Source organism: Cololabis saira, chromosome 19 (genome assembly GCF_033807715.1).
Source record: "Cololabis saira isolate AMF1-May2022 chromosome 19, fColSai1.1, whole genome shotgun sequence".
Classification (NCBI taxonomy): domain Eukaryota; kingdom Metazoa; phylum Chordata; class Actinopteri; order Beloniformes; family Belonidae; genus Cololabis; species Cololabis saira.
In genome coordinates this window covers 11,685,266-11,698,757 of record NC_084605.1, presented here as the reverse complement: position 1 = coordinate 11,698,757, position 13,492 = coordinate 11,685,266, and the positions used below count along the sequence as shown (strand labels likewise).

The 13,492-nt window shown below is 37.4% G+C and overlaps 2 protein-coding genes across 7 annotated transcripts; one reads left to right on the top strand and one right to left on the bottom strand.

The window, feature by feature from the left end:
• Nucleotides 1-740: 740 nt before the first annotated feature.
• Nucleotides 741-6,552, top strand: LOC133419885 (dynein axonemal assembly factor 3-like). Its single transcript, XM_061709367.1, has 11 exons — nucleotides 741-822; nucleotides 3,150-3,256; nucleotides 3,347-3,440; nucleotides 3,531-3,685; nucleotides 3,791-3,979; nucleotides 4,141-4,263; nucleotides 5,127-5,249; nucleotides 5,412-5,556; nucleotides 5,851-5,965; nucleotides 6,077-6,151; nucleotides 6,346-6,552. The coding sequence occupies exons 1-11, from the start codon at nucleotides 741-743 to the stop codon at nucleotides 6,485-6,487; spliced, it is 1,350 nt and encodes a 449-aa protein (XP_061565351.1). The 3' UTR covers nucleotides 6,488-6,552.
• Nucleotides 6,294-12,708, bottom strand: tnnt1 (troponin T type 1 (skeletal, slow)). Of its 6 annotated transcripts, XM_061709370.1 has the most exons (12): nucleotides 12,620-12,708; nucleotides 9,818-9,847; nucleotides 9,548-9,608; nucleotides 8,661-8,679; nucleotides 8,465-8,525; nucleotides 8,253-8,369; nucleotides 8,069-8,146; nucleotides 7,863-7,976; nucleotides 7,649-7,758; nucleotides 7,401-7,509; nucleotides 7,273-7,313; nucleotides 6,294-7,022 (listed from the first exon to the last, which is right to left on the bottom strand). In XM_061709370.1, the coding sequence occupies exons 3-12, from the start codon at nucleotides 9,549-9,551 to the stop codon at nucleotides 6,977-6,979; spliced, it is 699 nt and encodes a 232-aa protein (XP_061565354.1). In that variant the 5' UTR covers nucleotides 9,552-9,608; nucleotides 9,818-9,847; nucleotides 12,620-12,708; the 3' UTR covers nucleotides 6,294-6,976. The 6 variants fall into 6 exon arrangements, with proteins under 6 accessions (XP_061565354.1, XP_061565356.1, XP_061565355.1 ...); XM_061709372.1 differs by lacking the exons at nucleotides 9,548-9,608; nucleotides 9,818-9,847 and having other exon boundaries at nucleotides 12,620-12,640; XM_061709371.1 differs by lacking the exons at nucleotides 9,818-9,847; nucleotides 12,620-12,708 and having other exon boundaries at nucleotides 9,582-9,603.
• Nucleotides 12,709-13,492: the final 784 nt, after the last annotated feature.

Here is a 13,492-nt window from a genome sequence, read left to right as displayed (position 1 = left end):
GATAACATGCCTCTGAAGTTTGACTTTTTGCACCATTACAATACTTATAGGCAACTAGTCATCATATCTTCTGCTCTCTGAAACACATGTTAATGCTCAATAGTACACATATATGGTTCTTTAATATATTTGCATTATACTAAGATGCATTCATTTTCAATGGCTTTTGTCCTTAATGGCTTTTTTCCCCCTTACATTACTTTTACTTTTATACTTTAAGTAGTTTTGAAACCAGTACTTTTATACTTTTACTTGAGTAAAAAACTTGAGTTGATACTTCAACTTTTACAGGAGTATTTTTAAACTCTAGTATCTGTACTTCTACCTGAGTAATGAATGTGAATACTTTTGACACCTCTGAACCTACATGTATAGGAAAAGTGAGCTGGCAGTCTGTCACCGATGGGTGGCGACCGTTTCAACATTCACAACCGTTGCCTAGCAACACAAACCAAACTTTCTGCCTGAACAGTTGGCTGCAAACGCAACTGTTACGTAACGTTAGAGGTACGTTTTGTCTTGTTTCTTTTTCAATTATTCAATGTTTTTTTCCATTATAAATTGCAAATTCCTTATTTATTTATTTGACTTATTTCAGCATATCGAGACTCGAGACAGTTTATTGATATTGGTATATAGTTTAGGGACCGTTAACGTTTGTCAGGAGTTCAGCCGTTTCTCAACGTTGCCTTGATGTAAATTACCCCCGTTTCCTTTTTTTTTTTCTAAGTAAATGCAGAATGAGTGCTGGCCGAGCGTCTGAGGGAGCGGGCTGCGTCACCTGGTGGGGCTTCAGTCCCGCACGGGACTTACTCCGGACAGGTGAGAGCTCACCTGCACATTCTCACCTGCACATAATATTAATAAGATAAGATCATGACTGACGTCTGACTTTTCAATAAAGTTTCTAAAAAAAAAAAAAAAAAAAAAAAAGATAAGATCATGATTAGAGATTGACATAAAGCACCTGTTAACGTTACATATAGTCAGTAGTCGAGTTGAGGGGGGATGTGGGGGGATGGCATCCTCCCCTGAAATAAAAATGGTCCAAATCATCCCCCCTGTAAAACTCCCATCCCCCCTTTCCATCCCTTATGTCATTTCATCAATGAATATGGTACTACTGCAACATTTAGAGTCATCACCAGAAAAATAACACCAGAAAAATAACTTATTTGACTATTTTCACCTGTTTCAAGTAAATTTTCACTTGAAAAAGTAGGAAAATCTGCCAATGGGACAAGATTTATCTTCTTATTACAAGCAAAAAAATCTTGTTCCACTGGCAGATTTTTCTACTTATTTCAAGTGAAAATCTACTTGAAACAGGTGAAAATTGTTGTTTTTTCCAGTGATGAGTCTTCTTTTAAGTGTAATGAGATTTTTTACTAAAATTAGACATTTTAACTAGAAATAAGACAAATATTCTTGTTAAGATTTTGAGTTTTTGCAGTGATCCATGTTACTTATCCTGTGAAGGACAGAGGCATATTGATAAGTTCAGAAAACTATTTTTTATTGTTGTGTTTTGATGTATTTGATGTAAGCCCAGTGGATATTTAAAGCTTACAGAAGGCTGCATTTAACTGCTGCTATGTCATTCCTGCAGTATTTCTGCAGGTGTTTTGGTCAGTGCTATTATTTGTAATATATTATATTATTTGTAATCAGCAGAAATTATCTGTCCCCATATGATAAAATCCACCATCCCCCCAGATTCTTTTTTACAACTCAATTACTGCATATAGTACATTAAAAAGCCCTCTTATCACTTCCATAACATACAGCGCTGCACATTACATGCTGCTTGTTAATGACAGAAAGAAAAAAAGGACAGGGTTTATGTTATGGAAGACTGTGACAAGAGGGCTTCTTAATGTAAAAACGGGTGCTTTATATCAATATGTGTAGTATGTGCAGCCTTGTATCGTCTGGTGTAAAATATATTAGTGATATAAACATCGTATATAAATATAGTCAGATAAAAATCACATTACCGTTCCCGCTGTATGTTTAAACCATGGATGTAAACACTGTGGTTCAGTCAGCTGTTCGGTCTCGGCCGAGAGCGCCCCCTGCAGGTTTGGTAACCGGTTATAAAGCGTTTTTATTTTGAAGAGGGTTCCTTGTTTTATATCGTTTTGTGCTTTGCATCGTTTCTCTATTTGCAGCGCGTTTGATGATGCTGCATTTGTCTTTGTTTTTTGCAGCACGTTTTTTCATTTGCACCACGTTCCTCTTTTTGTACCTCGTTTTGAGTTTGTGAATTTGAATCGTTTCTGTAATTGAAGCCGTTTTCCTGAGACGCATTAGGCCGTTGCAGTGCGTTTGGCCCTTGTCGGCCACCGTAATTATGTGCCACTATGTGCCATTCTTTACAAAGTACAGTAATTTCCCCTGCTTTCTATTTTAAGCTATAAATATATTTAAAAAACAAAATAATCCCATGAAATGAACGAAATGATAAATATTTTCAGGCTGAAACAAATGCAAACACACCAACTAATCAAGTAATTTTATTATTTAAGTATGTGAATTGTTAGGATTCTATGAAATAGTTTAAAGGTTTGAAGGGTTTTTATATAAGATTCTACACTGCTGGTTTTTCTCTATTTGCAGGGTCATCTCCTTGTTTTTATGATTAGGCTGTTAAGATAGTTCAGCTAATTTCTCTGTTTCTTTAGCTGAAGACAATGAAGAGAAACAGATGTTTTAACACTGATGGGTCTCATCCGTTATCTGGGTTAACATCTCAAGTAGGAAGCAATAAACAGGGATACGGCTGAAGGTCTGATATGTTGGGCAGCTGGCTCCACCGATGGGGTTCACGTACAAAGAACACCTCCCTTGTTAGTATAAATACAACTGGATCGATGACAACTGTGTGCATTTCTCTCCTGCCTATGTGGTTTGAGAGAGGTGTACCTCCGGCTGAAAAAACATTGTGCATGATCTTAAAGCTAGTAATAACTTTGATTCTGTTCACTGGTTTTCTTATGGTACACCAGACGAACGAACATGCAGATCTTTCAGAATTAAGACTTTAAATTTACACAGTCAATGCATTTGCAACACATACACTGCTATAAAAAAAGTATCAAGATTAACCAGACATAAAACTATTTCATGCTGTGTCTACATGTGCCTAGGTCCTGCGAGATATGAAGGAGATGTCAACGTTTTACTGGTTGGCAGTGGAGATCCAAGACATATTTTGAAGACCATTGCTGGTTTGCAGGAAAAGCAAAGTCTTCATGTGAGCTTTATTCTCAAACACTGAGCTGCTACGTTTGAGAACAGTTGACTAACTGCAACTGTAAAATCTTGTCTTTCTGTTGCATTGCAGGTGTACGTGATAGAGAACAGCATGGAGTTGGTTGCTAGGCAGCTGCTGCTCCTCTACCTGGCACTGATTCCACAGGAAATCATGGGAATTAATGGTTAATGGTCTTAAGGCATTATTCATTTCACAGAAGGCACATGTGTATTCAACTTTTTGTTAGTGTAATACTGCTTTTTTTTCTTTTCAGAGAAGACTGAAGTTTTTTTGGAAGTGTTTGGGAACGGTGAGATCCGTAGTCAGACAGAGGAAATATTGCAACAAGCAGCATCACACCTCTCTCTGTTTGTTACTGAAATGCTGGAGGTGTCTGCACATGCCTGCCTGAACACAACTTTTCTAAAGGTACAACAGTGTTTCCTTCAAACAGTACAAACCTATCCATCACACCCATGTAAAACTCAAAGTCAGACAAAGTCTAGTAATTACATTCACTAAGTATTTCTTCAGTTTAAGGAGCGAGATGAACTAGCAAGGATATTCAAGTTGTGGACTCAACCATCCTCATCTGAGCATCCAGCTCTTATCTTGATGTCCAAAGCCTGGGATTATCGCCTCAGACAGCATCTGGGCACACGTTACGACTCCAGGGAGGGCTGCTTCGACTGGGACCTTACAATGAAGCTGTATGAGAAAGGGGTATTTGCACATTTGGTTTAATTTTTACTTGCTTTGCAATGGAAATGTGTTCCCCAAATTAGTTTGATATAAACAACTGGTCACAGAACTTCTTATTTACTAATTGGGAAGTTTACATGTTGGATTTAAGGATGGAAACTTACTGTACTGACTGTCTGCAGTGTCAAGTCATTAACAAACGGCAATATGTGCAATGGAGAGAGCGGGGTTTGGCGTTTGAAATGAGGGAAGGGGTCTACCAAATAACCAATCCAACTTTACTGTCTTCAAGAGTGTTTGGGCAGGTAAGTGTACATCTCATACAACACAGCAAGCTGTAATGGTTCTATGGAACTTAATTTGATATATTACAGGCAGTACTCGAGTTGAGGGGGGATGAGGGGGGATGGCATCCCCCCTGAAATAAAAACGGTCCAAATCATCCCCCCTGTAAAACTGCCATCCCCCCTTTTCATCCCTTATGCCATTTCATCAATGAATGTGGTTTTACTGCTATTTCAACATTTAGAGTCATCACCAGAAAAATAACACCAGAAAAATAACTTATTTGACAATTTTCATCTGTTTCAAGTAAATTTTCACTTGAAATAAGTAGAAAAATCTGCCAGTGGGACAAGATTTATCTTCTCATTACAAGCAAAAAAATCTTGTTCCACTGGCAGATTTTTCTACTTATTTCAAGTGAAAATCTACTTGAAACAGGTGAAAATTGTTGTTTTTTTTCCAGTGATGAGTCTTGTTTTAAGTGTAATGAGATTTTTTTACTAAAATGAGACATTTTAACTAGAAATAGGACAAATATTCTTGTTAAAATTTTGAGTTTTTGCAGTGATCCATTTTACTTATCATGTGAAGGAATGAGTCATATTGATAAGTTCAGAAAACTGTTTTTTATTGTTGTGTTTTGGGTGTATTTGATGTAAGCCCAGTGGATATTTAAAGCTTACAGAAGGCTGCATTTAACTGCTGCTATGTCATTCCTGCAGTATTTCTGCAGGTGTTTTGGTCAGTGTTATTATTTGTAATATATTATATTATTTGTAATCAGCACAAATTATCTGTGCCCATATGATAAAATCCACCATCCCCCCTGATTGTTTTTTACAACTCGAGTACTGATTACAGGGTGTGTGTTTGTGTGTTTCAGAGAGGAGAAAAGGTGGCTGTCAGAGGCTATTGGGGAGATATCGCTTCCAGTCCTTATCTCTCTTTTGGCATTGAAACCGATGACGAGAGCCTGCTGAAGACACAGAATGGGCAACACGTCAAGGTAAAATATGCCAATAATGACACAGTTTAAACAAAGGATTTGAGTTTGGATTTTAGTTTCATTAACATGTTTTATTCTTTATACCAGTTAAATAAATAGTGCACACACTGAAGAATATGTTCATGTGTATTTTTAGCATCCTTTTCCCTCCTTCATCTCCAGACAGCCCAGGATATCTCCTTTGCAAATGTGCAGGGATTGTTCCAGTCCCTCTCCAGCAGACGGGGCTGCCTCACTGTTTCTCAGTCAGGCACAGAGACAAAGAATCCAACCACACAGGCTGGCCAGAAATCTGCCAGGATTAATGGTAAAAGACTCCTTAAAATAGGTTTAGATGATTGGCAACACACAGGCAGGCTAGAACTAAAACTGGACCTCATGCATCTATAAACGTAGTTTAATTCACATTGAAAAATATGCTTTAAATCATTTGCTGTTTTATTGTGATTTTTTTCAAGTACTTGTTTTAGAAAAATGATTGGAACAAGATCTTCAAACCTCTCTGTTTATAACAGATTACTTCCAATATTTCAAAGCCTTTTTGATGTTTGTCAATGTGAAACTGCTACTGAAACTTTAATTTTTTTCAAATCTTTTTCAGATTTAATGCAATTAAATGGGGTCTCTGTGACATTCCTGTCTTTAGACTCCCTTCAGAAACTTCCAGAGAAACAGAAATACTCCCACTACTTTCACACAATTTACCTCTCTGCCAGGTATGTGATCTGAAATACGATTCCTTCACGCTTTAGTCACCTGGACTGCTGACTAGTGAAATGACTGTTGACCATGTTTCATTTCTGCGTTTCTCTCTCTCTCTCGCTCAGCTGTGTGCACCAGTTGGACCGCACCATGAGACAGATTGCTGCACCAGACGCTGTGGTTGTCATAGAGTTGGCCAAGTGAGGGTTTTTATAGTAACATAGTTTGTTACCATGGTAACTGCGTAGTCCCCAAGAGTAAAGGGACTGCTGTGTGTTGTAATATTTGCATTTGTACATCAGTGATTTTTGTTTGCTATATATCTCATGTTTAATGGCAGTATTTTTCTCGCAGTTAGCAGTGACATTGACAACAGCCCTTGTGTGTGTATCAGGTACATTCTGGATCTGAACAAAGAGCAAGAAGCAGGCTTTGCAACAAAAGTGGCAAGCATGGCTCTGGAGATGGGCTTTGAACATTTGCATGAGAGCAACAGCGATGACGTTCATGCAGTTTTCACACAAAAGAAGAGGTGAAGGTTTATTTGATCACAGCTGTTTATTAGTCTCCTTTTGCTATGAAATTGTTTCTGAAAAATACACTAAGCCTATACGTTTTCTGTATGCATTTTCTTTTACTTTTTTTGCCACTCTTTTACCTCAACCATTAAATGTTCTAAAATGACACAGAAACATTTTGTGTGTATGTTTATGCATACAGGATTTATTTTATCTCACAAGAAAAATATTCTGCCAGTTGTTAGAGATCTCAAATAGTAATTCAAATATGTTTGTAACACCTGTAACAATTTCTAGCTTTGGCATTTCAATACTAACAGTCCAATTTAATATAAATATTATATAATATAATATAAATAACACTGTTATACTGTATAAGCAGTGTTATATGGGCATTATGCAGTTGAGTAATGTATGTATTTTGTTAACTCCAAATGCAAATGCATGTGTGTGTGTGTGTGTGTGCATGTTTGTGGGTTGTTGGTTTTTTTTGTGGCGGGGGGGGGGTCATTTCCAGCGTCCTCCAACCTTCCCCTTACCATGGACCTTTTTGCTGCATTAAGAACAAAAGATTTAGAGCAAATTATAACCAGTTGTTCACAATATTCACCAGAAATTATCATGGTAGTTTTAAAAAGGAAAGCAATAGCAATACACATTCTGCATAAATTAGTTATGTAAATATCTGATACGTGCATCCTGTTCATAAACAACAAAGACAAAAGCATTTCCTGTGCACATAGACTGCAGCCGCTGAGCTGTGATATATTTGCATCATCTTCATCAAAGGTCGATTGACTTACAATTTCTGAGCATGTTGAATTCTGTTCAGGAGGACGTTGATCTGGAAAAAAAAATACATTAGACTATGATGTCACAGATTAGTCTTTTTTTTTTTTTTAAGTATAGTGTTCTCAGCTGAAGATTTCACCTCATACTTCTGCCCCTTCATCTTCTCAGTGAGGTCAAACTTATCCGACTCCAGCTGGTAGATACATTCCCACATCTCTTTGGCTTTCTCTCTGACACACATGGAAAAACTCGAGATGATAGAGATATTTACAACAGTGGTCTACAATGTGGACATCTTTTCCAAAATGCACCAGGATTGCCCAGCTGGCATTTCAAAGGCTTGGACTCAAATTTAAGAAGGGTAAGAGAGACTCTAAAAACACTAACCTCAGGCCATCCTCTTTGAGGTGTTCAATAGCCAGTGGCTTGCGTCTCTCTGCCAGAGTCTTCTTCTTGATCTCCCTTGCAGTTTGTTTTTTGCCTCGTCTTTGCTCTGCCTGCAGGAAACACACACCCTCACGTAAGGTTATCAACCTTCACTGGAAAAAGCTATGAACATACAGTTAAAAGTCTCAGCTGCATATCAACAAACTACACTGACCTTTGCAATGAACCCACCAAAATGAGCCCCCATGTTGGAGAGCACGTTTTTTTTCTTGGCCTCATCTTCTGCCCTCTTTTTGGCCTCTTCATCCTCTTTCCTCTGTCTCTCCTCCTAAAGAAATCATTTTTAAGTGGTCACTTGACTTTTTTCTCAATTTAAATAGCTCTTTTACAGTGTGTTGGTTCAAGGTATCCAGATTTTACAGCAATCCGAGTCTGTCTGTCTCGCTCTTTTTCAGCTCTGGCACGCTGCTGCTCTGCTCTCTCTGCTCGACGGCTCTCCTAAAACAGAAAAGCCATTCACACTATTAGCCAGAATGGTTTTTGATACCTGGCAAATTGTTTTGTAAGGAAGAGCTATAGACAGAAAGAATAGGAAAGGTGTTACAATTCTTTCTTTGAGGCCAATCAGCTCCTCTTCCTCTTTCTTTCTCTGCTCAAAGTGGACATCTATAAGCGTCTGTAGCTCCAGCAGATCTTTGTCCATCCTTTTTCTATGGATGTCCTACAGGAGTGGCCGGTAGATACACAGATTTAGGATTATTTGCAACTCATTTGGATATAATTGTTCTCTGGAGAAGCAGTCATCATTGAACATACATCAAAGTCGACCCTCTCCCCCTCAGGGATTTTTGGTGCAGAAAGTTGCGATACCATAGACCTGTAAAGCACAAATCAAATTAGAAAAAATATTTATATTACATGCATCCTTTCATTATTTTGACTGATGATATTGTTTTTTGGTCAAATTTAACAGCATGTTTCATGTGTATTATTCCATTACTTATGTTCTTACTTGTATTTGGGGCGTTCTCCTTCAACATGGCAGTGAGAGAGGTAATGAAAAAATGAATCCAAGTTAAATATACGAGCAAAAGACATGAGGTTTAACAGATTTCGAAACCAAAGTTTGTGGCTTTTGATAATAACGCTAAATTACCTTCTTCAGAAGGAAAACAACAGCTTTTGTCATCTGTTTTTGCTAGGGGACCGTTTCAATTCTTGTGCTGCATAAATGTATAGATTATTGACTTCCTACATTGCTGAGATATACAAGTAAACACTGGACTGCTTCCTTTATTAAAAAACAAACAAACTATATTTGCCTTTTGAAGTGTTTTTCTGAAAGGGTGCTTATAATGACAGGCTCATATAAAAGTTGGTAGGTGGATGTTCTGTTTCTGAGGTCTGGTTGATGTAATCATCACATAGCATTAAACGGTGCGTCCGAAATGCCATACTTAACAGTGTATACTAAAAAATATACTTAAGTTCGGCACACTTTTGAGTAAATATCAGTAGTGTGCATTAATTCGGACGTACTACTCAGAGCGCACACGTCACTTCCTTCCGTTGGGAGGAAGTGACGTGTCACAGCAGCAGTAGCATCGCACCGCTCCGCTATTTCCCGTTTATCCTGGCTGAAACAAGATGAGATTATACAATATATATACGAATATTATAATCTTAATATTGTATAATAATATTATTATACTTATGACATGTACATATCACTTAGCAACCAAACACAGCTGCATTGCATTGTGGGAAGTTTCTGCTTAGCTAGTGTCCATCAAACCACACTAATACATTTCTCCGGAATGAGTATGGATAGTGCATACTATTGAGTACGTTCTAATGTTTCGGACGCACTAAAAAATCTCACATACTGTTTTTACATACTCATTAGGGTGGAAGTATGCAGCCAAAGTCTCACCTCCCTCCCCCTGCTCTTCTTCTTCTTCTGCAAAAAGACAGTAATTGTGAGAAAGTACAGAGAAAAGATCAAACTTTGGTTTATGAAGTTAACAAATGAGCTCTTACCCTCATTGTACCCCCTAAATAATAGAAATAAAAAATAATCGTAAAACAATTGAAAGAACATGTTAAATATGCCAAAAAAGCAGAGATCTGTGTGTTGTAAGTGTGCATGCTTGGACTTCACTGACTCACCCCAGCTCTTCTAAATAAGACATGGTGGCACTAAAGAGAAAAGAACAATTATAAAAGTAGAAATAGTGTGAACTTTGTTTCTTATCTTTTATTTTCCATCTGTCTATCAGTTTTAAACAGCCAGATGAGGCACGGCACACCTTTTCTGTCAGCTATGCTGAGACTCAGAATTCAAGAAACCTTTGACAAACATTTGTGCACACAAGTGCAAGATGAGTTATAAACAGTAAACAGCCTTTTACCACTCAAAATTCAATAGAGAACACCGAAATGCTAAGAAACAACAAATTCGTTTTTCACATTAAGATATCAGAGGTGAATAAGAGGCTCAATAAAATAATGATGGAAGAAAAAGTGAGAGTTATGATCTTGGCCAGTGTTGTAAATGTTACTTAACCGCCACACCTGTAGGGGGACCCAGTGAGTCAAGACTTTTCAAATTCTATCTTCTGATACTGTGCAATTCTGACTGCAGGCAACATGAAAAGATTCCACTTTAAAGGGGACATATAAAAAAAAAAAAAAAAAATCTATTTCAGCAATCTGACTCTGAACTGGCCACCAAATTAAGCAATTTGGATACAATTGTTCTCTGGAGAAGCTGACACAACATAACACGGCCCACTGTTGCAGGGTTCTGTGACATCACAGACTCAGATCCAGGAAGAATCATCACCGTCGCTGTCTTTATCTCCACCCAGCCTCATATCATGCTGCACTTGCTGTACATTGGAAATAGGAAGTGAAAGTAATTCTGATTAGGAGTAGCAGGTGGAGGTAAGCGAGTTACTTCACCCATTAAAACCAGCTGATATGTACAGACCCGTGGAGATGGGATTGAAAAAAGGAGTGATTCTACGTTATGTTTGTGGTATTTGACAACAGCAAGTCATGAACATTTCACTAAGATTTTAGAAAATTCAGTCTTTTGACAAAATGTCAGGTCTTTTTTATTGCATATACAGTATGATATATACAAAAAAACAAAAGGCACATAATTCTAACAAAGTTGAGTATAACCCAAAGCTGTTATTGAAATAAGGATTAATTTGTAGCCAATGATCTAGGAATAGAAAAAGCCAGACGCACAACAGCACAGAATATCCTGTTACGCCAAATAAAAATGAAGGTTCAGCTGTCCAGTCCTTCTTGTTTAATTGGATTTACATGGGATAATGTGTGGTAGAGACATTGAATAGGTCAGCTGATGGCTCGCAAGCCCAGCCAAACCCTCTATTATCATTTGATCCAATTGCTGCTTTACTTGACTGAATGAATTGTGAGCCTCAAACAGCAAATGGTTAAGCCTTCAAGACCATTTCTTTAGAAGTTTATATACATGTTCCACCGCTACTTTCAGAGGAGTTTATTTCATATTTATAGAGTGCAAATTACAAACCATCTTTTAAAATTAAACAAAAACGTGTGTCTGGTAAAATGTACCGGTGCCAGGTCAGTTTTTAAATAACCCCATAGCAAAGAATTTAAAGTCCACTCAGACTGCTCGCCTCTAAGTATATTAAAGCAGCACATCCATCCCAATTTTGTCAGATCTCTTCATAGCAAGTTGTTAATAAAGATTTCACACTGTGAGAAAGTGGATCTGAATAAACAAGGTCATGAACAAAAGACAAATGAAGGATTGGGGGAACAATTCCTCACATTGCTTCTCTGTTGGCTAAAGTGTCCCCGGTGAGTCATACTCACCGGGGACAGATGGACAGAAATGCCAAGGGTACCAGGAATAAACTTGTCATTCTGATGATAACGATATTTAATTCCAGAGCTATGTCATCCCTTCATTAGTTGACCTACTGATGAATCCAGTGTTTATCAGGTATTATTCAGCAGATTTGTATTGTAATGTAGTCGAAAGTTGTCAAAAGTCCTAAGTTTCCAAAAACAATGCAGTGATTAAATATCAATGAGACGCCACAGAGGCTGCAGTTACATGGCATGCAGTTACATGCAGTCGCTGTAATAAAGGTATCACAGCATTTCACTGTAATAAACTGGTTTTGCATTGTTTTGTTGAAAAATATACAGAGGTCCTTGAGAAAGGTTCAACAAAGTTCTCCCTGATATTTCAACTGTTGATGAATACCACTTCCTGGTGAAGTGTCTTTTAGACTTTCCCCTGACTCTCATGTACCAACAATCCTCCAGAGTCCTTAAAGCCAACATCATCTATTCAAAATGTGTTTTTTCCTTACTCGACCTAAATTGCTCAAATTATAGGCCTGAAATATAAATGGGTGCATATTAACAAATAAAGTGAAAATGCAAAAATTACAATTAAATTAAATACATATTGTTTAGTTAATTACTAAATCAGTTCATTTTCTGATTTGGATATGTATTTTTTTCACCATTATCTAGTATGTATATTTTACATCCAGAAAACACAAAAAAGTTACCAGATAGAACATCACATCAATGAGCTATAAATGCAAAAAAGTTAAAAGAAAGTTTGAAAATAAAGAAGATAGATTCAGTATGGGTTCATCACTGTAGGAGACCACTTCTCATTTCCTGTTATTTGATCAAAAAATGAAGAAAAAAAACAATCAAACACAACAAAGTGTTTTCAAATTGTAGGATTACACAATTAAACAGTTTTCTGTCAATGAACAATATTTATTGATTCACTTCCTGTTATGTTCATGCTCATTAAGAAATGGTGGGACTACATGACCAGACCAGAATGACTGATGGTTTATAATGATACATTTCAAATATTGCAGCCCTTTACATGAAGAACCAAATCAGATTTAGTGAAAGACAAAACATGAAAGCACATACCTGGATGTAAAATGCTCACTAATGATGGATAGATGAAGAGTAAAAACCAGGTCCAAGGCGCACGTTTATATGCAAAGCTGCCTGGAGTGACGTGGCGGCCTGACTGTGTGTGTTTGTTTGTGTGTGTGTGTGTGTGTGTGTTGTGGAGTAACTGGTAGACTTGGAAATGTGTCCTCACAAAGATGGAATGACAAACGTGTGAGCCACAGTTTAAGAAAGGACAAGAGGGATGGATGTGGATTACTGGTGGTCTTTCAGGGTGTAAACTGAAATCTGACCAGCAGGATAATGAAGGGACCATTTCTTGCTTGCTGACCTCATCGCTGAAATAAGAGATAAGAACAGGTGAGAGGGGCTCAGACAAATAGAGATGAGAAAGAATAACAGACCAAAGTAAGCATGAATCTTGTCAGCAAACAAAGGCCTTGAAGGGGAAAGACACATTGGAGTCTGGAAACTGTGACTTTAGTGTTCAGAGCTGTTTTTATAATAACAGTAAAGTTGAATCATGAGCATTGGAAGGCAATTCAATGTTTTTTATTTTCTCTGTAGAGGAGCTTGAAAGGTAAAACAATATATATCACATTTAAAGGAACAACAAACAGTCTTAAACCAGAAGAAGAGCTAAATATAGATATATATAAGTTATTTAAAAATGGACAACAAACACAATTTGTTTGCACAAAACAGCTCGTACACAAACATATCTCACATAACTCAAATAATTGTAGCAGCAGGTGCTTCAAGACTCCAAAAACATGAAACAGGCACAGAGAAAACCAGAAACATAGAAGGATCAAGGATCTAGCAGTGAACAAGCTAGAATATGGGAATGTAAATACTGTGGGAGGTAAGGAGTTATGTGAAGGAGGA